Genomic DNA, 23413 nt, shown 5'->3' on the forward strand with positions numbered 1-23413 from the left:
TTTGACGTGCTATTATACATATGGTAGTGAAAAGCAGATCTCCAGGGGAGATAGGTGGTGTGAAGAAACCCTGTCTATAGACTTACGTGGCTTCTCTATTTTTATAGGTCCAGCATGTCTGGCTTGCACCTAGTAAAGCAAGGTCGAGACCGAAAGAAAATAGACTCACAGCGAGATTTTACTGTAGCTTCTCCAGCAGAATTTGTTACTCGATTTGGGGGGAATAAAGTGATTGAGAAGGTAAGTTATAACTTGGCTAAATCATTTTTTTCAAAAGTACATGAGATCTAATGCCTAGATTTGTTGTCTAGATTTACTCAAAACAGATGTTTAGATTTTCAGAGAACTTTGCCTCTTTATGCAGAATTATCCTTTCTGTCTCACTAGCATCCTATTTACTATTTTCAGTAATATGTATTTACTACAGATAATTCAGTCACAGCTAATAAGATGAAGCAGTGCTCATAAAGTTCTCTTTAAAAGATCTTGTGGTTTTGGCACAAGATAAAGAGGCTTAAAATCTCAATCGTAGTCATGGGGATGAAAGGACCACATAGAGAATATAGTCAATAATTCATTAGCATCTTTCTGTGGTGACAGATAGTAACAACACTAATTGGGGTTAACATTTAATAATGTAGATAACTGTCAAATCACTATGTTGTATACTTGAATACTTGAAACCAGTATAATATTGTATATCAACTCTACTTAAATGAAAACAATTTCAAAAATAATTAAAGATCCTATGGTTTTACAGGGTTTGGCTGTACTACTCTAGAAGGGTATAATAAATTGATTAGCTTATGGGGTGTTGGTGAAGAGATGATAGGTCATAGCACTGAATTTAGAGCAAAGGGAGTAGGGAGTCTTTTGGAACAAAGGGCTTTAAACAGTTTGATATACTGACTTACTACCTTCTACCAGGTTATTTGAGATATTTAGAGGGAATGTGCCACATGAAATGCTTAAAGAGATTACAAGTATTTTGAAATGTTATGAGTACTTCTGTCCCTTTTTTCTGATACCATGTCAGAGCTTTGGCTGAAATAGCTCAAGTGATTAAAAGATTAAAGGGTGGGGACCTATATTTCCACTCAGAAAAATATTGCTTAGTGTTGTCCTTCTGTTAATCTTCCAATAAATATAGATTATGTGTCTCCTAGCCTTTTTCATCCTTGGGACATGACAACAAGATAGGTAAGGAGCTGAAAGGTTTGTTTACAGAGAAGTCTCAGAATCATTGTTTATTCTACTCTTTTTCTTGTGACCATTCTTTCTAAAGCAGTCTCTACAATTCTAGGGCATTTTGGATTCAGCATTTTGGAGACAGAGGGTAGTGTTTGGTGCCAGGGTTTATCATGTTTAGGACTCTGTATCTTGTTTTATTTAGTACAACAACAGAGAATAGTGCATGACACTACACTGTTTAGTCGTCCCCCATTTCTTATTTGGTAATACATCATCCTTCTGAAGTTTGTCTCCTTTTGTTCCCTAGTAATAGCTAGGGTAGAAAAATTCACAAACTCACAAGATTTAAGTAATTGTCATTTTTTTTCCCCTTCAAGACATAAAGTTAGAAAGGAGTTAGTTTTATCTGGCACATATTAAAGTGACTGCTTAGCTAACATTTAAAAATACCGCTTGATCACATGGGAGTTGATTCCTAACTGCCTAGCCAGCAATACAAATTCCTGGTTGAGAATTGGCTTTTGAGAAAGACATCTGCAAAAATGGTCCTTTCTCTTCTTTTTTTACCCATCATTACCTGCCTTTTCTACTTTTCTCTCCAATTCCCATCCCCCCCAACTTTCCCAGGTTCTTATTGCCAACAATGGTATTGCAGCAGTGAAATGCATGAGGTCTATCCGTCGGTGGTCTTATGAGATGTTTCGAAATGAACGTGCAATCCGATTTGTTGTCATGGTCACACCTGAAGACCTTAAAGCCAATGCAGGTAAGTTTTAGAATAAGAAAGTTAACACCCTCAAGTGTAAAACAATGAACAAACAGCACAGCCTTTAAAGTAGGATAATGTTAACCTAGGGGGATTCCCAAGCCCAAGGAGTTCTCTTTTAAAAAGTGTCAATAATAGGCATATAGATGTACTATATGTAACCCGGACACAGACTCCGATGTCCTAAGTAAAAGTAGATAAAATTAACCAAGGTGTTGATTTAGGTTTTCAGGTGTATGCCTTTTCAGCATCAAATATTTGCTAAGCCACATACCCCCTCCACCTGAGGGAGAGAGGACCCAAGTAGGTTTCACTCTGCAAGCTCCTCTGCATGTTATCTCTACTCATATGGCCCTCTGTCTGAAATTATAGAGAAAGACTGTTGGTATAGCTGAAAGGTTGTGGCTAGTCTTTCCTCTCCTTATTATCACTTAAGTATAATCCCTAAGTTAGAGTACCCACAGATAACATTATCTCTTTAAAGAGCTATCTTTTTAAACCTGTTTTGGTCTGTATGTTCTCTCTATTGAAACAATGATGCTATGACCATTCCTAAGGATTATTATGTTATTTAGAAACAGAGAAGGCAACAATTTATTAGAAAGCAGATGTTATGTAAAATCATTTAGATCGACCTTTAAACATCTCTGAGCCACAATTTTTGTATCTCTAAAAGGAAGATCATAATGTCTATCTATCTCACTGGCTAGTTGTAAAGGTGAAATTGTCTACAAAAAATTTAAACTACCTTTCATGATTTATTTTACCCTATTTCTACCTGGTGCTCTAATAATACATTTTTTTCATTCACTCAGTGAACATATAGACCCACAGTTGAATAAGATGTGAGTTTGCTTTAGGAAACATAATTTCAATACATTGAGGCAGGTGCTACAATAGAAATATGCACAAGGTACTATTAGAACACAGAGAAAAGACATCTTAACTCTGCTCCCTACTCTTGGTGGCAAGGTTAAGAGAAAGCTTTCTGAAAGGAGTTACATCTAGTTAAGAATTAGTAATAGTGAAACAATTAGGGGGAGACAAGGGTGTTCCAGGCAGAAAGAATCATATACGCAAATGTGTGCAGGTGTGACACAGTGGTTTTCTGGAAGGTACAGGTAGCCTGTTAAAGTATAAGATGTGATCAGGTTTGTCAGGGAAGGCCCTGTTTTCAACCTCAAGCGCACAGGTTTTGTATTTTTAGGGGTGTGTATGTATGTGTTGGATATCAAACTATTTGCCTTTTAAATGGATTAGTTGTTGTCTTTTACAATTCAAAAGTGGAAGAGTAATAATGAGCCCCTTCCCATCTACCTGTCTTCCAGCATCAGCAATTATCAACTCATGGGCAATATTGTTTCATCTATACTTTCAACTCCTTCCCCCCACACATAATTTCTGAAGCAAATCCCAGATTATCATATTACTTAATCTAAATATTTCACCATGTATCTCTAAAAAATAGATAGATGCTTTTGAAAGATCCTTTTGTGGAAGGCAATAGTAGAGGATACGATGAGGCTAAGAACAGAGAGGAAAGGGATGGGTGGTTTCAAGAGATTAAGGAGGTAAAATTGGCCAGATTTTGTGATTGATGGACAACTTAATGATTACTGTTGTGTTACTAATTTGGTTGACTTAGGCAGATGCTAGTAACCATCAACTAGGGCAAAATAATAGGTAATATAGCAGGAAGAACAAAGTTTTTTGCAGGAGAAGACAGATTAGGTTTGGAATACTTGTCATACAAACAGATTGTATAAACCCTACAAAAAGTTGAATGCATCCTTCCAGAATTTAGAAATAATGAGGGCTGGGAGATTAGGAATGTACATTATCAGCAAATATATGGTAGTTAACACTAACCCCTAAAAGAACAGATAGAAAATGGAGGTGCTCAAGATGGTGGCGTGAGTAGGGCGTCTGAAATCTCCTCCCAAAACCATATGTTTTTTTGAAAATACAGCAAATACAACCATTCCTAAAAGACCAGAAGATACAGTACAACAGCCAGGCTATATCTACATCTGTGAGAAATCAACATCTCATGAAAAGAATAAGGTACAAAGCCATGACCCGGTGGGACCTGAGCACTCCCCCCACCCTAGCTCACCAGTGGGAGGAAAGGAATCAGAGTGGGGAGGAAGTGGAAGCTCCAGACTGCTAAATAACCAGCCCTAGTAACCTGCACCGGGAGCACAAACACACATTACATGGTGAACTGAATATTAGAGAAATGGAAAAGTAAAATCCAAGACGGAGACTGTGAGCGGGTCACCACAGCCAGCTCCCCTGGGACAAAAAAAAGCAGGCACCTTAAAAGTCTTAAAGGGTCAAGGGCTTAACAGGTGGACAAAATCGTCCTGGTGCACTCAGCCCAGCAAGCTGATATCTTAAGGAACTTCAGGTGCCCTAACCCCCAGGTGGCAACACAGCTCTGAAGCCCCTGATGGCAATAAGCAGTCTGCTGTTCATTCCCCCCTGCCAGCACTGCAAACAAGCCAGCTGACGTGGCACTGCTGTGGACCAGCCAGGGAGCAGCCCTGCCCACAGCAACCACACAGAGTCTTGTCCCAGTGTGCAGCTAACCGGGCCAGACCCAGAGGCTGCCGCCAGTACTCAGCTGCTGGGCACAGACAAAGGAAGCTGACGCAAGGTCCAGAAGGCACAAAGGGGCGCCGTTCTCACAGGAGAACACACCTGGCATGTTTGTGACCCCCCCCCCCACAGTGCACTAGGCTATCCCAAGGGCCACCCCACCCACAGCAGCTCAGGGAATTAACCCAGAGACTACTCCCTGTCTGCGGGGAACAGACACAGTCAGCAGTGAAGGGCAAGGCAATCAGCAAGCAGGAAGGGACTTTGTTCTCCCAGCTGACACATGCACCACCTGACAGCGATCACTTCCATGGCCGTGAAAAGGTACAAGAACCTGGTCCAGTTAAAAATGACTCAAATAGTGCCAGAGAGAGGGCCTGGTGAGATAGATATTACCAATCGTCCTGAAAAATAATTCAAAATAAAAGTCATAACCATGCAGATGGACCTGCAGAGAAATATGCAAGAGCTAAGGGATGAAGTCTGGAGGGAGATAACAGAAATGAAACAATCAATAGAATGACTTAAGAGCAGACTGGATGAGGTGCAAGAGACTCTTAATGGAATAGAAATCACAGAACAGGAATACAGAGAAGCTGAGGCAGAGAGAGATAAAAGGATCTCTAGAATGAAAGAATATTAAGAGAACTGTGTGACCAATCCAAAAGAAACAATATTCGCATTACAGGGGCACCAGAAGAAGAAGAGGGAGAAAAAGGGATAGAAAGTATCTTTGAAGAAATAATCGCTGAAAACTTCCCCAATCTGGGAGAGGAAATAGTCTCTCAGACCATGGAAGCCCACAGATCTCCCAACACAAGGGACCCAAGGAGGACAACACCAAGACATATAATAATTAAAATGGCAAAGATCAAAGACAAGGACAGAGTATTAAAGGCAGCCAGAGAGAGAAAAAAGATCACCTACAAAGGAAAATTCATCAGGCTATCATCAGACTTCTCAACAGAAACCTTACAGGCCAGAAGAGAATGGCATGATATATTTAATGCAATGAAACAGAAGGGCCTTGAACCAAAAATACTGCATCCAGCATGATTATCACTTAAATATGAAGGAGGGATTAAACAGTTTCCAGATAAGCAAAACTTGAGAGAATGTGTCTCCCCAAAACCACCTCTACAGGGTATTTTAAAGGGACTGCTCTAGATGGAAGGATTCCTAAGGCTAAATAGATGTCAACAGAGAAAATAAAATCACAACAAAGAAAGCAGACCAACCAAATACTAACTAAAGGCAAAAAATAAAATCAACTATTCACAAAAGCAGTCAAAGGAAACACAAAAGAGTGCAGAATAAAACACCTAACATATAAAGAGTGGAGGAGGAGGAATAAGAAGGGAGAGAAATAAAGAATCATCAGAGTGTGTTTATAATAGCATAATAAGTGAGTTAAAGTTTGATGGTTAGATAGTAAAGAAGCTACCCTTGAACCTTTGGTAACCACGAATCCAAAGTCTGCAATGGCAATAAGTACATATCTATCAATAATCACCCTAAATGGAAATGGACTGAATGCACCAATCAAAAGACACAGAATAATAGATTGGATAAAAAAGCAAGAACCATCTATATGCTGCTTACAAGAAACTCACCTCAAACCCAAAGACATACACAGACTAAAAGTGAAGGGATGGAAACAGATATTTCATGCAAACAACAGGGAGAAAAAAGCAGTTGTTGCAGTACTAGTATCAGACAAAATAGACTTCAAAACAAAGAAAGTAACAAGAGATAAAGAAGGACATTACGTAATGATAAAGGGCTCAGTCCAACAAGAGGATATAACCATTATAAATATATATGCACCCAATAGAAGAGCACCAACATATGTGAAACAAATAATACCAGAATTAAAGGAGGAAATAGAATGCAATGCATTCGTTTTAGGAGACTTCAACACACCACTCATTCTAAAGGACAGATCCACCAGACAGAAAATAAGTAAGGACACAGAGGCACTGAACAACACACTAGAACAGATGGACCTAAGAGATATCTACAGAACTCTATACCTAAAAGCAACAGGATACACATTCTTTTCAAGTGCACATGGAACATTTTCCAGAATAGACCACGTACTAGGCTATGAAAAGAGCCTCAGTAAATTCCAAAAGATTGAAATTCTACCAACCAACTTGTCACATGATGAAGGTATAAAACTAGAAATAAATTGTACAAAGAAAATAAAAAGGCTCACAAACACACGGAGGCTTAACAACATGCCCCTAAATAATCAATGGATCAATGACCAAATTAAAACAGAGATAAAGCAATATATGGAGACAAATGACGACAACAGCACAAAGCCCCCACTTCTGTGGGATGCAGCAAAGGCAGTTCTAAGAGGAAAGTATATAGCAATTCAGGCCTACTTGAAGAAGGAAGAATAATCCCAAGTGAATAGTCTAAAGTCACAATTATTGAAACTGTAAAAGGAAGAAGAAATGAGGCCCAAAGTTAGCAGAGGGAGGGACATAATAAAGATCAGAGAACAAATAAATGAAATTGAGAAAAATAAAACAATAGAAAAAAATCAATGAAACCAAGCGCTGGTTCCTTGAGAAAATAAACAGATAAGCCTCTAGCCAGACTTATTAAGAGAAAAAGAGAATCTACACATATCAACAGAATCAGAGATGAGAAGGAAAAATAACAATGGACCCCACATAAATATAAAGAATTATTAGAGAATACTATGAGAATCTATATGCTAATGAGCTGTAAAACCTAGAAGAAATGGACTTCCTAGAAAAATACAACCTTCCAAGACTGACCAAGGAAGAAACAGAAAATCTAAACAGACCAATTATCAGCAACAAAATTGAATCAGTAATCAAAAAACTACCTAAGAACAAAACCCCTGGGTCTTATGGATTCAGTGCTGAATTTTATCAGACATATGGAGAAAACATAATACCCATTCTCCTTACAGTTTTCCAAAAAATAGAAGAGGAGGGAATACTCCCAAACTCATTCTAAGAAGCCAGTATCACTCTAATACCAAAACCAGGCAAAGCCCCCACCAAAAAAGAAAATTACAGACCAATATCCCTTATGAACAAAGATGCAAAAATATTCAACAAAATATTAGCAAACCAAATTCAAAAATACATTAAAAGGATCATACACCATGATCAAGTGGGATTCATCTCAGGGATGCAATGCAAGGATGGTACAGCATTTGAAAATCCAATCAACATCATCCAGCACATTAACAAAAAGAAGGATAGAAATCACATGATCATGTCCATATATACTGAAAAGGCATTCGACAAAATTCAACATCCATTCATGATAAAAACTCTCAACAAAATGGATATAGAGGCCAAGTACCTCAACATAATAAAGGCCGTATATGACAAACCCACAGCCAACATCATACTTAACAGTGAGAAGCTTAAAGCTTTTCACCTAACATCAGGAAGAAGACAGGGATGCCCACGGACCCCACTTTTATTAAACATAATACTGGAGGTCCTAGCCACGGCAGTCAGACAAAACAATGAAATACAAGGCATCCAGATTGGTAAAGAAGTCAAACTGTCATTATTTGCAAATGACATGATATTGTACAGAAAAAACCCTAGAGATGCCACTCCAGAACTACTGGAACTAATATATGACATCAGGAATGTTGCAGGATACAAAATTAATACACAGAAGTCTGTTACTTTCCTATACACTAATGATGAACTAGCAGAAAGAAAAATCAGGAAACAGTTACTTTCACCATTGCATCACAAAGAGTAAAATACCTAGCAATAAACCTAACCAAGGAAATGAAAGACCTATACCCTGAAAACTGCAAGACACCCTTTAGAGAAATTAAAGAGGACACTAACAAATGGAAACTCATCCCATGCTCTTGGCTAGGAAGAATGAATATTGTCAAAATGGCCATCCTCCCTAAAGCAGTCTACAGATTCAATGCAATCCCTATCAAAATATGAACAGCATTCTTCAATGAACTGGAACAAATAGTTCTAAAAGTCATATGCAACCATAAAAGACCCTGAATAGCCAAAGCAATCCTGAGAAGGAAGAATAAATCAGGGGGCATTTCGCTTCCCAACGTCAAGCTCTACTACAAAGCCACAGTAATCAAGACAATTTGGTACTGGCACAAGAAGAGACCTACAGACCAGTGTAACAAAATAGAGAGTTCAGATATTAACCCAAAGATATATAGTCAATTAAAATATGGTAAAGGAGCCATGGATATACAATGGGGAAATGACAGCCTCTTCAACAGATGTTGCTGGCAAAACTGGACAGCTACATGTAAGAGAATGAAACTGGATCACTGTCTAACTCCATACACAAAAGTAAATTCGAAATGGATCAAAGACCTGAATGTAAGTCATGAAACCATAAAACCCTTAGAAAAAAAAAACCATAGGTAAAAATCTCTTGGACATAAACATGAGCAACTTCTTCATGAACATAATCTCCCCGGGAAGGGAAGCAAAAGCAAAAAAGAACAAGTGGGGCTATTGTCAAGCTGAAAAGCTTCTGTACAGCAAAGGCTGTTCTACATTAGTAGAACAAAAAGACATCCTATAGTATGGGAGAATATACTCACAAATGACATATCCATTAAAGGGTTGACATCCAAAATATATAAAGAGCTCATGCACCTCAGCAAACAAAAAGCAAATAATCCAATTAAAAAATGGGCAGAAGAGCTGTACAGACACTTCTCGAAAGAAGAAATTCAGATGACCAACAGGTACATGAAAAGATGCTCCACATCAGTAATCATCAGAGAAATGGAAATTAAAACTGCAATGAGATATCACCTCACACCAGTGAGGACGGACACCTTACAAAAGACAGACAACAACAAATGTTGGCGAGGGTGTGGAGAAAGGGGAACCCTCTTACACTGCTGGTGGAAATGTAAATTAGTTCAACCATTGTGGAAAGCAGTATGGAGGTTCCTCAAAAAACTCAAAATAGACCATTTGACTCAGGAATTCCACTTCTAGGAATTTACCCTAAGAATGCAGGAGCGCAGTTTGAAAAAGATATATGCAACACTATGTTTATCGCGGTCCCATTTACAATAACCAAGAAATGGAAACAATCTAAGTGTCCATCAGTAGATGAATGGATAAAGATGTGGTCCATATACCTAATGGAATATTATTCAGCCATAAGAAGAAAACAAATCCTCCCATTTGCAACAACATGAATGGATGTAGAGGGTATTATGCTCAGTGAGATAAGCCAGGCAGAGAAAGACAAGTATGAAAAATTTCACTCATCTGTGGAGTATAAGAACAAAGAAAAAACTGAAGGAACAAAATAGCAGCAGACTCACAGAACCCAAAAATGGACTGGGAAAGGGACTGGGGAGGATGGGTAAGAAGGGAGGGTTATGGGGGAAAAAGGGGCATTACGAGCACACATAACGTGGGGAGCGGGCATGGGGAAGGCTGTACAACACAGAGAAGACAAGTAGTGATTCTATAGCATCTTACTATGCTGATGGTCAACAATTGTAATGGGGTATGTGGTGGTGACTTGATAATGGGGGGAGTCTAGTAACCATAATGTTGCTTATGTAGTTGGAGATTAGTAATACCAAAAAAAAAAAAAACATATAGAAAATGAAGAGAGGAAGGCTAAGGATGAAATTTTATAGAAGACTAAAATTTATGGATAGACTCAGGAAGATAGGCCCATTAAACAATGCTGAGAAGAAATGATCTGGAGAGAGAGGAAGAACAGAAGAGAGGAGCAAAGAGAAAGACAATTTCAAGAAGCAGTGGTCAAATGTGTCAGCAGTCCAATAAAATAGGAATAGATACTTTTCCAGCAATTAGGAGATCATAGGTAACCTTTGTAAGAGTATTTAGAACAATATTAGTGTGCAGTTTAATAAACGATGTTAAGCAATGAATGGGTAGTGACATTGAAATAGCCAATGTGGACAAGTTTTTTTGTTTTCTTGCTCTTTTCATTTAAAAATTTTTAAAAATTATATTGAGGTAGATACAGTAAATGCACAGATCTTAGTGTATAGCTTGATGAATTTTGACATGTGTAAACAATCATGTTACCATCACCCAGATCAAGATACTGAACATTTTCACTAATTTTCCCCTTCACCTATTTCACCGGGCTCTTCTCCCCGCACTTCCCTATAATAATCACCAGTCTGTTCTCTGTGTTTATGAATCTATTTCAATTTTGTTTGTTTGTTCATTTGTCTTTTAGGTTCCACGTATAAGTGAAATTGTAGGGTGTTTGCATTTCTCTGTCTGACTTGTTTCACTTACATTCACTTGACAACTTAAAACAAAGGCATTTATTATCTCCCAGTTTCTGTATGTCCGAGCATGGCTTAGCTGGGTCTTCTGCTTTGTGTGATTACAGACAGGGCTACAGTTATTTGTCAGCTGCGGCTGCAGTCTCATCTGAGGATCCGTTTGGGATCATTCTGCTTTCAGTCTCACATGGCTGTTGGTAGCATTCAGTTTTATGTGGGCTGGCAGACTTAGGTCCTGAAGGTTTAACTGGTTGTTGGCTAGAGACCACTCTTGGCTCCTTGTCACCTGGGGTATCCCAAAATGACTGCCTGCTACTGTAAAGCCAGTAAGGGAAAGCCTCCTAATAAGAGTGGTTGTATTCTTATACAACATTATCATGAAAGTGATGTCTCCTCATCTTGTCATATTCTAGAAGCAAGTCATAGATCCTGCCCACACCCAAGAAGAGGGGATTAAAGTATGAATCCCTTGAGACTAGGATTATGGGGACAGACATACTAGTGTCTGTCCATCACAATTTCTAAGAAAAATTTGACTGTAAGGAGATTGACAGCATGATATAATAACAGGAAAGAAGTACATTGTGTTAGTCAGAAAAAATAGCTGCAATGACATATGCCAAAACAACAATACTAGTTATCTCTAGGGATGGAATTTTAGGGTGTTATTATTTATGTTTCTGCTTTTCCCAGCTTTTTTACATAGGGTTTATATAATTTTATAATTTCTTTAAAAAGTTACTTAAAAAACACAGCTGTAGAAAGGATTATAATACCAGTGGTATTGAATTGAGGAATTAGTATTTTGGGTGATTTTTCCTTTTTTCTAATCTTTCTCTTATGTTAATTATTTTTAGTGGATCTATTGAGTATAATTTATATACAGGAAGTCACCCTTTTAAAAGTTCTACAAGTTTTAGTAAATTTATATACCATTGTGCAATCATCACTGTAGTGCAATTTAAAACAGATTTTTATAGTTTAAAGGTTATGGAAAAGGAGCCTTAGACTGAAAAGTTGGTTATGAATATGAGAAGAGGGTGTCATCCTCTGAGACTGGAGAACAGGCAAAATTGACAGGTAAAGGTATGGTGAGGCTGGTAATAATTGACCAGTTGCATGTGTTTATTTCATGAGTTACTTGGGAAAGTTTGAGAGATGGATGATTAGTGAAATCCATAATAAAGAATTAAGTATTCTCTTTTGAGGGGAGTTTTCTTATTTGTGAACATACTCTAGAGTAGCATCTCTGGTGAAGTTATGGAAACTGTGGAAATTAGGAGATTATGGAGAAACACAAAGTATATAATTAGGACAAGCTTTCTTTTTTATTTCGCAGGGCTTCTGTTTTCTTAGTGTCTACAATAATGATAATAGAAAGTTGATTGGTATAGAACTCTGAACTGTTGTTTGTTGGCAACCACTGTTTTTTGAAGACTGTGTGTGTGTGAGAGAAAGAGTGATACGTAGGTCAGCAATTAAAGTAACTTTTTTCTGTTTCTAGGACCACTGAACTAAGAAAAGACTAAATAGATCACAGTAGAAAAGTTAGGTATATTTGACCACATAAAATAAACAGTAAAGACATGATAATTTGGGAAAACATATTAACAGCAAAGAGTTTCTACCTATAATATGAGAAAAAGACACCAACATGAAAAAGATTCTATACCAGTGGTAATCAAGGAAATGCAAACTAACACAATAGTAGATTGGGATTTTTTTTTTTTATTGATAAGATTTGTGAAATGTAAAAGATTGGTAACACCTAACACAGGTGAGAGTATAGGCAGTTTGACACCCATATTGCTAGTGAGTATCTCAGGTGATTCAGACATTGAAAATGTATATACCTTTAGACCCAGTAGTTTTATTTCTAGGAACATGTCCCAAGGACATAATTGAACAGCTGTATAAAGATTCATCATTACATTATTTTAATATTTTCCAAATTATTAATGACTTATGTGTCCATCAATAAGTTAGTAGTTAAGTGAATTATAGACTATAGAAACATTAGATATCCATTAAAATTGAGTATATATTAAGTACATAAAATGTTAAATATATACTAAATATGTATCTATATTATAATATGGGAAGATATGCACAAGACTTGTTAAACTGGTTAACAATTTATAGTTTCTTACATATCAAAACATGACCTGAATATCTCTCGGTAGTAGGACAATGGGGTTTTTTGCTTTTAAGATATAGTATTATTACATCCTGATGCATTATCTAAATCTTTTTAATAATTTGTATGCTTTCCCTCTTATAATCCAAGAGAAGAATAAACCTATTTTTATTTTGAACAAATTATAGGGTCTTATATCTTACCTTGAGTGGAATGTATTTTAGAAGGAGTTAAAACCTTTAAAGATTAAGAACAAGACATAAGAAACATTAATAAATATGATGAAGATGGGCCTTGAGCAAGTTATTAACTCTTTCAAGCCCTGATTTCCTATAAGCTGAGTACTAATAGTAACTATCATATACACACGTACCTCGTTTTATTGCACTTCACAGATATACATTTTTTATAAATTGAAGGTTTGTGGCAACCCTGCATTAAGCAAGTCAATAGGTGCCATTATTCCAACAGCATTTGCTCATTTGGGATTTCTATATCACATTATAGTTATCACAGCATTTCAAGCTTTTTCATTGTTATGTTTGTTGTGATCTCTGATCAGTGATTACAACTCTGAAAGCTCAGATGATCCTTAGCATTTGTTAGCAATAGAGTATTTTTAAATTAAGGTATGTACCCTTTTTTAATTAAAGACATAATGCTATTGTACACTTAATAGACTGCAGTATAGTATAAACATAACTTTTATATGCACTGGGAAACCAAAAAATTCATTTGACTCTCTTTATTGCAATATTCACTTTATTGCAGTGGTCTGGCCCCTGAACCCTTGGTATCTTTGAGGTATGCCTGAATAGGATTACTGAGTATTAAATGAAATAATATAAAGTGTTTAGTACAGTCCCTGCACATTATAGCTCCTCTACCACAGTTGTCAGAACAGGAAGACAGAGGAACACTCGGTGACAAATTTCAGAGGGAATACTGAGAAAAAAATAAAATGTAAGGAGGGGAAAAAGTTATCTTTTTAAAGTGCTTTTTAAATACCTGTTATCTCTCAGCATTCCAGATAAACCCTTTTCAAGCACTTACTGGACTCCTGTAACTAACCTTTCCTGTTTAACCAGTCTATAAACCCTTCAGACTCTACTCTGTTTTTTCCATCTGTCCCAGCTTTCTCAGGAAAGAGCTTTGACAGAATACAAAGCAAGTTAAAGGTAAAGGGTGTCAGGATGAGAACTTTTTCTCAGAATAATTGTACATGGGTCTCTAAGTGACACACATCATCGTTGATAGAGCAGTCTTAAAGACCCTTCAGAAAGGCCACATAGTGAAATGTTTGAGAACTGTTGTTTTAGTGTAAGAGCTTCCTTAGCACATATTTAGTGCCTGTGACTTAACAAAGTCACAGCCTCCAACTAAATGGTGCTGAAAATTAGCCTATTAATGCAGTCTGTAATGTGGTTACTTATGATGGTACTTGTCCTTTACATGGTTTTGTTCTGCTCTTATATTTCTGAGAATAAAGCATGTGCTCTCTATTAATTTGCTTGTGTTTTCAGAATACATTAAAATGGCAGATCACTATGTACCAGTGCCAGGAGGACCAAACAATAACAACTATGCAAATGTGGAATTAATCCTTGATATTGCTAAAAGGATCCCCGTACAAGTAAGAGATGCTAATGTGTCCTTTAAAACCCAAGTTAGCAATTTTACAGTTAGGCGCAAGGGTTATCCAGGGGAAAACCTTTAATTTTATATAAAGCATCATTGTTGAAAATTGATAAATGCCCTTTTATGGGATACAATAGGGAAAGGAAAGATGGAAAGAATGGAATGAGTCAAAATAAACATAATACAAACAGAGGATTTGTAAGGGTCTTTCAGAGATGACTTCTTCTATTCATTTCACCTTCAAACCATCCCAAATGAGGAAAAGTTGCCTGTTTCCCATGGAATATTATCAGACAAGAATATGGTGGTATAGAATTAGGTTGTTTCTTCCCTATCACATTGTATTAGGATGTTTAGGGTAAGTGTTTTAAAACCCAAAGAGGAAAAAACTAAAAATTTTTATGGCGTATAATCACTACATATAACAGTGGAGTTGGTTAGCTAAAGTAATTGAATTCAAGAAAGAAAACCAGTATTTCTAGAAAAGGCTCTATAGAGTCCAGTTGAAATGCTATGAATTGAGTTTCCTAAAGAGCAACAAGATTAACTGGATCTTAATATCAATTTCAACTGGGTTTTGACCTGTTCAGAAATTTTGCCACAATAGACTGGTTATTGTTCCATAAAAAGTTTGCCAACAATCAAGTTAAAAGCTGAATTAAGCATTAGGCTGTTGTGGGACTATTGTACCTCATCAAGTAAGTCCAGTCTTGTTTTGTTTTGTTTTTTAAGTATGAATTTTAAGAGTGAATCACAATGTGTTCTTTTGTAGGCAGTGTGGGCCGGCTGGGGCCATGCTTCTGAGAATCCCAAGCTCCCAGAACTCCTGTTGAAAAATGGTATCGCCTTCATGGGTGAGCCTTTCTGACACAGTTCTTTCTGTTTCTCTTCATCAGTTTTGCCCACATTCCACTCTATGTTCTGCTTTTCTTTTGTTTAACATGCTCTGGGCTCTTATTTTTCATCAGTCACCAACTGTCAGAGTAACCCTCTCATTTCTTTTTCTTTTTTGTTTTCCTTCCTCATTTCTTACACCCTGCTTATCTCTGTGCATCTTAATTGTGTTTTTGTTCCTGGGTTCTTTTCCATGAGATACAGAGGATGCTTTGATTTCCAAAACACTGGCCTTTTGAAACTTTGCCATTAACCTTAAGAAAATAGTAGAGAAAGGGCCTATTTTTATATAGCAAAGATAATTGAATATTGGGATCCTTGCAGTGTGCCCTTAAATATGAATCAGCACCTTTACATTTAAGAATATAGGTCATATTCCTGTAAGTGGGAGCTATTGCTTCTGACTTTTCTGCTCACCTATAGCAGAGAGAAAAATCAAGGTTACATGGTTCAAATGTGTTTCTATCTTCCACAATGATGATTATGCTTTGTAAACCTTAGTAAAATAAATCTCCTTTTGGGTTTCCTTCAGCCCAAGGAGGGAATAATATTTCAGACTTGAACCCAAAACTTTATGATCTTTATTTAAAGATAATTGGTTAAAAAAAGAAGAAAACATATTTTGTTAATCTGATAAAATTGGATCATGAAGAATGGTAAAATCAAAGTTAGATTTGTTAGGAATTTAATTCAGCATATATTTTTAAATAGTGAACTCTCACTATATGCTGAAAGCTTATTATACTAGGTTCTATAAAGGGTACAAAAATAAGTCAAAACATAGTAAGTAGTCCCACAGTCAAGTTATGATCTCCATGATATGTGATACAGGAGAGGCAAGACAAATACAAAAATAATTACATAGAAAACAAAGTAATATATGACATAAATGAGGCCAAGATATTATAGTTAGAAGTTCTTTTCTTGTTTGTTTTTAGGTCCTCCAAGCCAGGCTATGTGGGCTTTGGGGGATAAGATTGCATCTTCCATAGTGGCTCAAACTGCAGGTATCCCAACTCTTCCCTGGAGTGGCAATGGTAAGAAAGTATTTCTTGTTTGTATCTTGAAGTGCAGAAAAGCTCAGTAGGATATTTGGCATTGTGGCCTAGGGCTTAAGTTTGTTGAAAATTTATTGGGATACTCAATATACCGTGGTTTTATCATGTTTTAGGATTATAAATTTTTTGCCATGTACACAGATGCTAAACTGATTTAAGTGATCTTAGGACTTAATTTGGAGAAACTCTGCACAGAATGCATAGGATTCTGTAGATTCAGATCTGCTCTGGGTAGGCTAGAATCTCCACAGATGCATTTTCTAGGCAGAATTAAGCCTTTGAACTTGCTTGGCAGGTGAGTTGGATCACTGAAGCCACCTAGTCAAATGTTTGCCTCCCATTGTTTTTTTTTTTATATCAGTCCACAATATTGATGATTTACTTTGCCTGTTCAATACCATTCAACCTCTCATTTTTCCTTGATTCAGAAAATGAGGTCAGTAGTCCACCTTTCTTTCAGCCATGTGGAAGAATAAAATTTTCCTAAAAATAATTTATTCTTAACAGATCCCTTTAAGAGTGTCATGTGAATAATTATTATAGCTCATAACATATGAACTTCCCTTTTTTTGTACTCTAGCACAGGAAGGAGATGTACACTAAAGCCTTTTTCAAGTGGTCATGGCCATTGTCTTGAAGCTGAACTGATTTGAACTCTTGTTACTCTGGCTCTCCAGGGGGATTGCAGTACCCTCGCCAGACCGGCTGAGTCAAACAGTTTAAAATAAAAGGTTGAATTTGTTCTTGTTCGAATGAGGAGGCTGTAGCATTCCCCTTCGGCTGAGTACAGGGACATTCAGGGAGCATGGAATCATGACTCTGTTGAGGCCAATAAAACTGCCATTTCCATTTCCAAGGGCTCATAAAGATTGAATTATTTCCCAAACCTCTGGCCCTGGAGCAGGTCTGAACTCACAATTCAAAGGTATTTTGCTTGCCGAGTTACTCTGAGAAGTCTGACATGCCTTTTTTTTTTTTTTGATGTGTTCTTGTATTTTTATAAATTTGCTCCCTGTTATTTCTCCTGGCTTCTTCCTGCATAAGAATCCAAGTTGCCAGGTCCTGCTGTAGTTAAATATCCTTAACTCCAGGGACTAATCAGGGTTTTATTGTATCCTTCTTTCTTCTATCTACCCTTAGTTTAGGATAAATATGAGAGCATTTAAAAGAAGGTATAGCATAAAATTGAGAAGAACAGAAGCTCTTGTAGTTGCTGTTAAGTCACTGTGATCTATTGCAGGTCTTCGTGTGGACTGGCATGAAAATGATTTTTCGAAACGCATCTTAAATGTTCCCCAGGAACTATATGAAAAAGGTTATGTGAAAGATGTGGATGATGGGTTAAAGGTATGTTACTAACTCTAGGGAATGATGTCTTTTCAACTGACCAATTCGGGTCGCAAATCCAACTTGAAACCTGGTCCATCGTATATACCCATGATGGCATTAGGATTGTAAGACCAGGAGGTATTTTTTATAGAGAAAGGAAGTGACCTAGATTTAATGAAAATAATTTAAATTTGTTCTGAAGCAAGCCATTCCCCTGGACAGAACATTTTTCAGGTAGTTAAATCAGAGCTTAACAAGGTATTCTCCTTATTCTCCTCTCCTCTCCAGGAGATTCTCCTCTCCACCACCTGTTGGTTTGGGAAGTATAGTGGAGAGGAGGGTGGAACGGGCAGGCAACAGACAACTCACTTTTTCCCCTGCTTGAATTCAGAACCAAAAAGCCAGGCAGATAGAGAGAAAATGTCAGCTTTATTATTAATACAGATGTTGGTGAAAATGGCTTATGTGTGTCACAACAATCAGATTTGTGTACTGAATGTCAGAGTTCAGCAGGCTCACTCCCTGTGTACTGGTGGTGTTGGATAACCACAGACCTCTCTGTGGAGACAGCTTTTACCATTCTGCTTCTTGTGTGGCTGAGAGCTGACAAAGAGTGTGTGGTCTGTGCAGTGAGATGATCCCAGAAGGAAGAGGCTGAACTGACCAACCACATAATTTACTCTTTTTCCCTTGGGGAGGAGTAAGGGAGGGAACTGAGAGAGTCTGGAGATGTTACTCTACTTATTGTTCATCTGTGTAGAACCCAAGCAAAAGGAGATCGTTTGTCTGACATTACCTTTTCTTGCCTTCATAGTTCTCTCCAGTTTGTTTTCCTTTCACATCTTAACTAGTTGGAAGTGTCAGTTAAGCCTCCAGTTAGATGATGAAAGAGGCCATTTTAGAAAACACACTCCTTTATTTAACTTCAAAATTATAAATTCAAGAGGAAAGCTGAATGCTCAACTAATTTTGCTGTATTGTTTGCATTTCAAGTTAAGTAAGCATCCTGTAATCTCCTTAGTAAGAAGAAGTAGTATTTCTAATTGAATTGCAAATGCTATATTCTATTTGCTGTAATTTATGAGAGTAGAAGCCCTTTCTTTGTAAAGAACTAGCAAATTTGCTTATTAATTAAAATTCCTTTTTTTCCTGGTTTATAATTATAAACATAAAAATTCTAATAGAAAATTTGGAAAGTAGGAAAAGAGATAAAACCACCCATAACATAAACCCACCATCCAGAGATACATACCCATTCATGTATTTTCTTCTAGTCTTTCTCATTTATAGACTCATATAGTGATAATCTTTATTAATAGATTCCCATAATTATAATTACAAAATTAGGCTCTTACTGTATGTATTGCCTAGTAATTTTAGGGTTTTTTTCCACTTAATGATATATATAAGCATTTTCCTCATGGCATTAAATTATTCTTAAATATTTTAAATGGGTGACCTGTGCCTAGAACTTTCACATATTTTTAGAAGGCCTACCTTCTTACTAACATCATTTGGGCTACCCTATTTTTTAAGTTTTTTTTCCACACTTGTTTCTTTGATTACTTATTACCCAATGATTGAGTTCATCATGATAACTTTTTATAAGCATAGAAATGAATAGAGTTAAGAGAATTTTGGAAGAGATGGGACTACAAGTGAAAGATTTTCATGTGTAATCTACTGGCACAAATTAAAATTTTTCTTTCTCTGGTGACACTTTTTTTAGGTGTTGTTATTATGTAAACCTCAAAAGACTGGAGTGTTTTGACAAATGAATTACTTGGTTATTTTAAACTTTTAGTTAACTTTTCCCCCATTTGTATTTTGCCTTAACAGTACAATCTGGACATCTTCATATCATTACATGTAAATGCCAACTCATTCCTTTTAATAATTGCATAGTATTCTAATATATGGGTATGTCTCTTTTAATAATTGCTTGGTATTCTAATATATGGGTATGTCTTGATTTAACCAGCTCTCTACTTCATGGTTATATAAATAGTTTTTCAAAAAGTTTTGGAATCATAACCTGATCATTATAAAATACTATAAATATAAAAAACACATTTACAGAATGTGTTGAAAATGAGTTTTCTGACTAATTTTATTAATACTTTGATATCTTATTTTTATCATTTACAAAAATGAGAAACAATTTCTGGATACATAAAAATTCTGATTTATTGAATCTTACTTATATGTTATCAGACACTGCAGTGAAACCACCCACTTGCATTGAGTGAACTACTTACGTCTTTTTTTAAGTAGAAATTATGGGTACATGAACACCCGCATATTATGAGAAATTACAATAATGCAGAAATATATGCAGTAAAAAGTGAAAGTTTATATCTCCCCATCTTCCTTTTATAAATCGCCACTGGTGTATACTCTAGGCTTTTTGTTGTACTTAATATGTGTGTTTATGAATGCATACATAATCATAAAAACACTTAGTTTTATTTTGCTATTTGGAATTACTTTAGATTGAACAATATGAAATTGTCAATATTCAATCATTTTTTACTTGCAGAAAAGGCAAGTTCTTTTGGTTTGACCTAATACTGCAAATACTGCTCTATTACTTTTTTTTGTCACCTAATAGTGTATCTTCAAGATCTTTCTATTTTACCACATATAGATCTACCAGATGACTTTTTTTAAAATTAAGGTATCATTGATATACAATCTTAAGAAGGTTTCACATGAACAACATTGTGGTTTCAACATTCACCCATATTATCAAATCCCCCGCATCCCCACCCCATTGCAGTCACTGTCTATCAGCGTAGTAAGAAGCTATAGAGTCATTACTTGTCTTCTTCATGCTGTACTTACTACCTTCCCCGTGATCTACTTATATTGTGATTGTAAATTATAATGCCCCTTAATCCCTTTTTCCCTCCTTCGCAGCCCTCTCTCCCCAACCCCTTCCCTTTGGTAACCTCTAATCCCTTCTTGAAGTCTGTGAGCCTGCTGCTGTTTTGTTCCTTCAGTTTTGTTGTTGTACTCCTCAAATGAATGAGATCATTTGGTACTTGTCTTTTTCCTCCCGACTTATTTCGCTGAGCATAATACCATCTAGCTCCATCCATGTTGTTGCAAATAGTAGGATTTATTTTCTTTTTATGGCTGAATAATATTACATTGTGTATATGTACCGCATCTTCTTTATCCATTCATCTATTGTTTGACACTTAGGTTGCTTCCACATCTTTGCTATTGTAAATAGTGCTTCAATAAACATAGGGGTGCATATGTCTTTTTGAATCAGGGATGTTGTTTTCTTTGGGTAAATTCCTAGGAGCATAATTCCTGGGTCAAATGGTATTTCTGTTTTTAGTTTTTTGAGAATCCTCCATATTGCTTTCCACAATGGTTGAACTAATTTACATTCCCACCAACAGTCAAATGACTGCATCTTAAAGGGAGAAAAATGCCAATTTTCTCCTTTCTTACTAATACCACTCTTATTTTATTTTTCTCTTTCTTTTTAAGGCTGCAGAAGAAGTTGGATATCCAGTGATGATCAAAGCCTCAGAAGGAGGAGGAGGAAAAGGAATCAGAAAAGTCAACAATGCAGATGATTTCCCTAACCTCTTCAGACAGGTAGAATACAAGTTGTTTTTATTTATTTAAATTAACATATATATTAGAGATACATGATTTAACTCAGATTATATATACAAATATTTTATCATTATACCGGAAACTAATATAATCTTTTCTGTCAATTATACCTCAGTAAAATAAAATAAATAATTCACACTGTAATTTGGATGTCCAGAATATATTTAATTTTTTATTTTGTCTATAACTAATCTAGTGTTTCTCTCCAGCTTATTAGCAGGGGAAAGTGTTAATGAAATGTCCAATTCAGTTTAAGGTTATATTCAATTAGGTAATTCAAACAGTAGAGTTATGCTCTCTTATATAAAAGTGCTTAGTTTCCCATATGGTTTTTACCTGTGGTACATGGGACTCATCGGACCTTGTAGTGAGAAGGAAGAGTTAGTGTCTTTCTACATTTTTGTGTCCTCCTTCTACTTGCATTGTAGATAAAGTATATGGTATGGTTAACACCTGGTCTGGATATTCTTGGCTTGGCCAGGCCCATGCTCACTTCAGTTCAAATTGACTATAGGTTTCTGAATTTCTGCCATGTTGGCTGCATGGCCACCACACCTTAGCACAGGATCCCTATAGTGGTCCATAGTCTATGAGTGCTGAGGATTGGCCCAGAAGAGCTAAACCTAGGATCCCTCTCTACCTAACCTTCTGATCTGTAGCCATGTTGATGTGGCCATACTGCAAGTTGGTTATAGAGGCCAAATAAATGATCTCTTTTCAGCATCTTAGAGATTGAATCTGGTAGGAGTCACTTCTTCCTCTCCTTAGAGTTACCCTCACCTACTTGACTCACTTCTTTTTCTCTCATTAATACCCAGAAAAGGAGGAGTCAATAAAAGGAAAATCGTGACACATTCAGGCCTTTTAACTTTCCTGGCTTCTCACTTTCTTATTTTTACCAGTGTTTTTTTACTTTGCACTACTTTTCACTAATACCCCTAGCCACCTTATTTTTTTGCCCTCTCTTTTTTAAAACCATCCAACAACACATTTCTTGCTTCACTGTCATGGGCTGAAGAGAAGAACTCTATGAAGTGGGTCTTCCATGATTTGATGTACTAGATTTAAAAAGTGATAAAGGTATTGTTTTGCTGCATTTTCCTGTTTTAAGTGTCAGAATTTGAATATTGCCTGTCTTTTGTTTACATTCCTTCTTCAGTAATTCTAAGTTCGTAGGTAGATAAGTGCCTCGTGGGTTCTAAAGAAAAGGCCTTTTGCTCTTAGAAGCAAAAAACAAAGCATGCTAATGTTTAAAATTGTTAACTCTTTTAGATATTTCAAAACTTTATTATTATGGAATGAAATTGAAGAATCTAGAACACCTAGATTAGGAAGGTGTATGTGAAAGTCCTTAAGTTCCCATAATGATTAACTAAATAACTCAAACCAGTCCTTCCACTGAGAGCAAACTAGAAAAGCTGAATCAAATTTTTTAAAAAATCTGTTTTAACTAATTAGAGACACTTCAAGGCAGTGAGTAACTGTGGGACTAAGATATAGGAGAAGGAAACTCAGAGGTGAGCCTGGCATTTGAGGCCACTTTTTCCCTAGAGATACCTTCTAGTTTGAGAAGGAGCAGTCAAAAAGCTGATTAGAGTTTTCAACAGTCTTTCAAGACTAAAAGGACAAAACTTAGGCTTTAGGATTTGCTGAGGACAGTGCTCTGGAAAACCTCGCACATTGGAGATTGGAATGTTGAAAGGACTATATACCTCAGGAGGTAAGAGTGAGGTGGAAATCGACTACCCCACACAGGGACTAAATCTCAGCTTGCAACACTCAACCCTTGATTCAGGTAAGGTGTGCTAGGATTACTAGTGTCAGTAGTCGCCAGAGGAAGCAAATATACATTCTCTCCAGAGAAAGAC

The 23413-nt window shown here is 36.5% G+C and overlaps 1 protein-coding gene across 14 annotated transcripts in view; it reads left to right on the plus strand.

The window, feature by feature from the left end:
- The window catches only part of ACACA (acetyl-CoA carboxylase alpha), a 313862-nt gene that overhangs the window by 117902 nt on the left and 172547 nt on the right, over nt 1-23413 (plus strand). For all 14 annotated transcript variants that reach the window (XM_073235270.1, XM_073235269.1, XM_073235274.1 and 11 more), the window contains 7 exons: nt 108-240; nt 1819-1957; nt 14514-14623; nt 15401-15482; nt 16461-16559; nt 17821-17927; nt 21414-21524. In XM_073235270.1, coding sequence (XP_073091371.1) covers nt 108-240; nt 1819-1957; nt 14514-14623; nt 15401-15482; nt 16461-16559; nt 17821-17927; nt 21414-21524 — 781 coding nt within the window. The remainder of the gene's footprint in view (nt 1-107; nt 241-1818; nt 1958-14513; nt 14624-15400; nt 15483-16460; nt 16560-17820; nt 17928-21413; nt 21525-23413) is intronic.

This window comes from Manis javanica, chromosome 4 (assembly GCF_040802235.1).
Source record: "Manis javanica isolate MJ-LG chromosome 4, MJ_LKY, whole genome shotgun sequence".
NCBI lineage: Eukaryota > Metazoa > Chordata > Mammalia > Pholidota > Manidae > Manis > Manis javanica.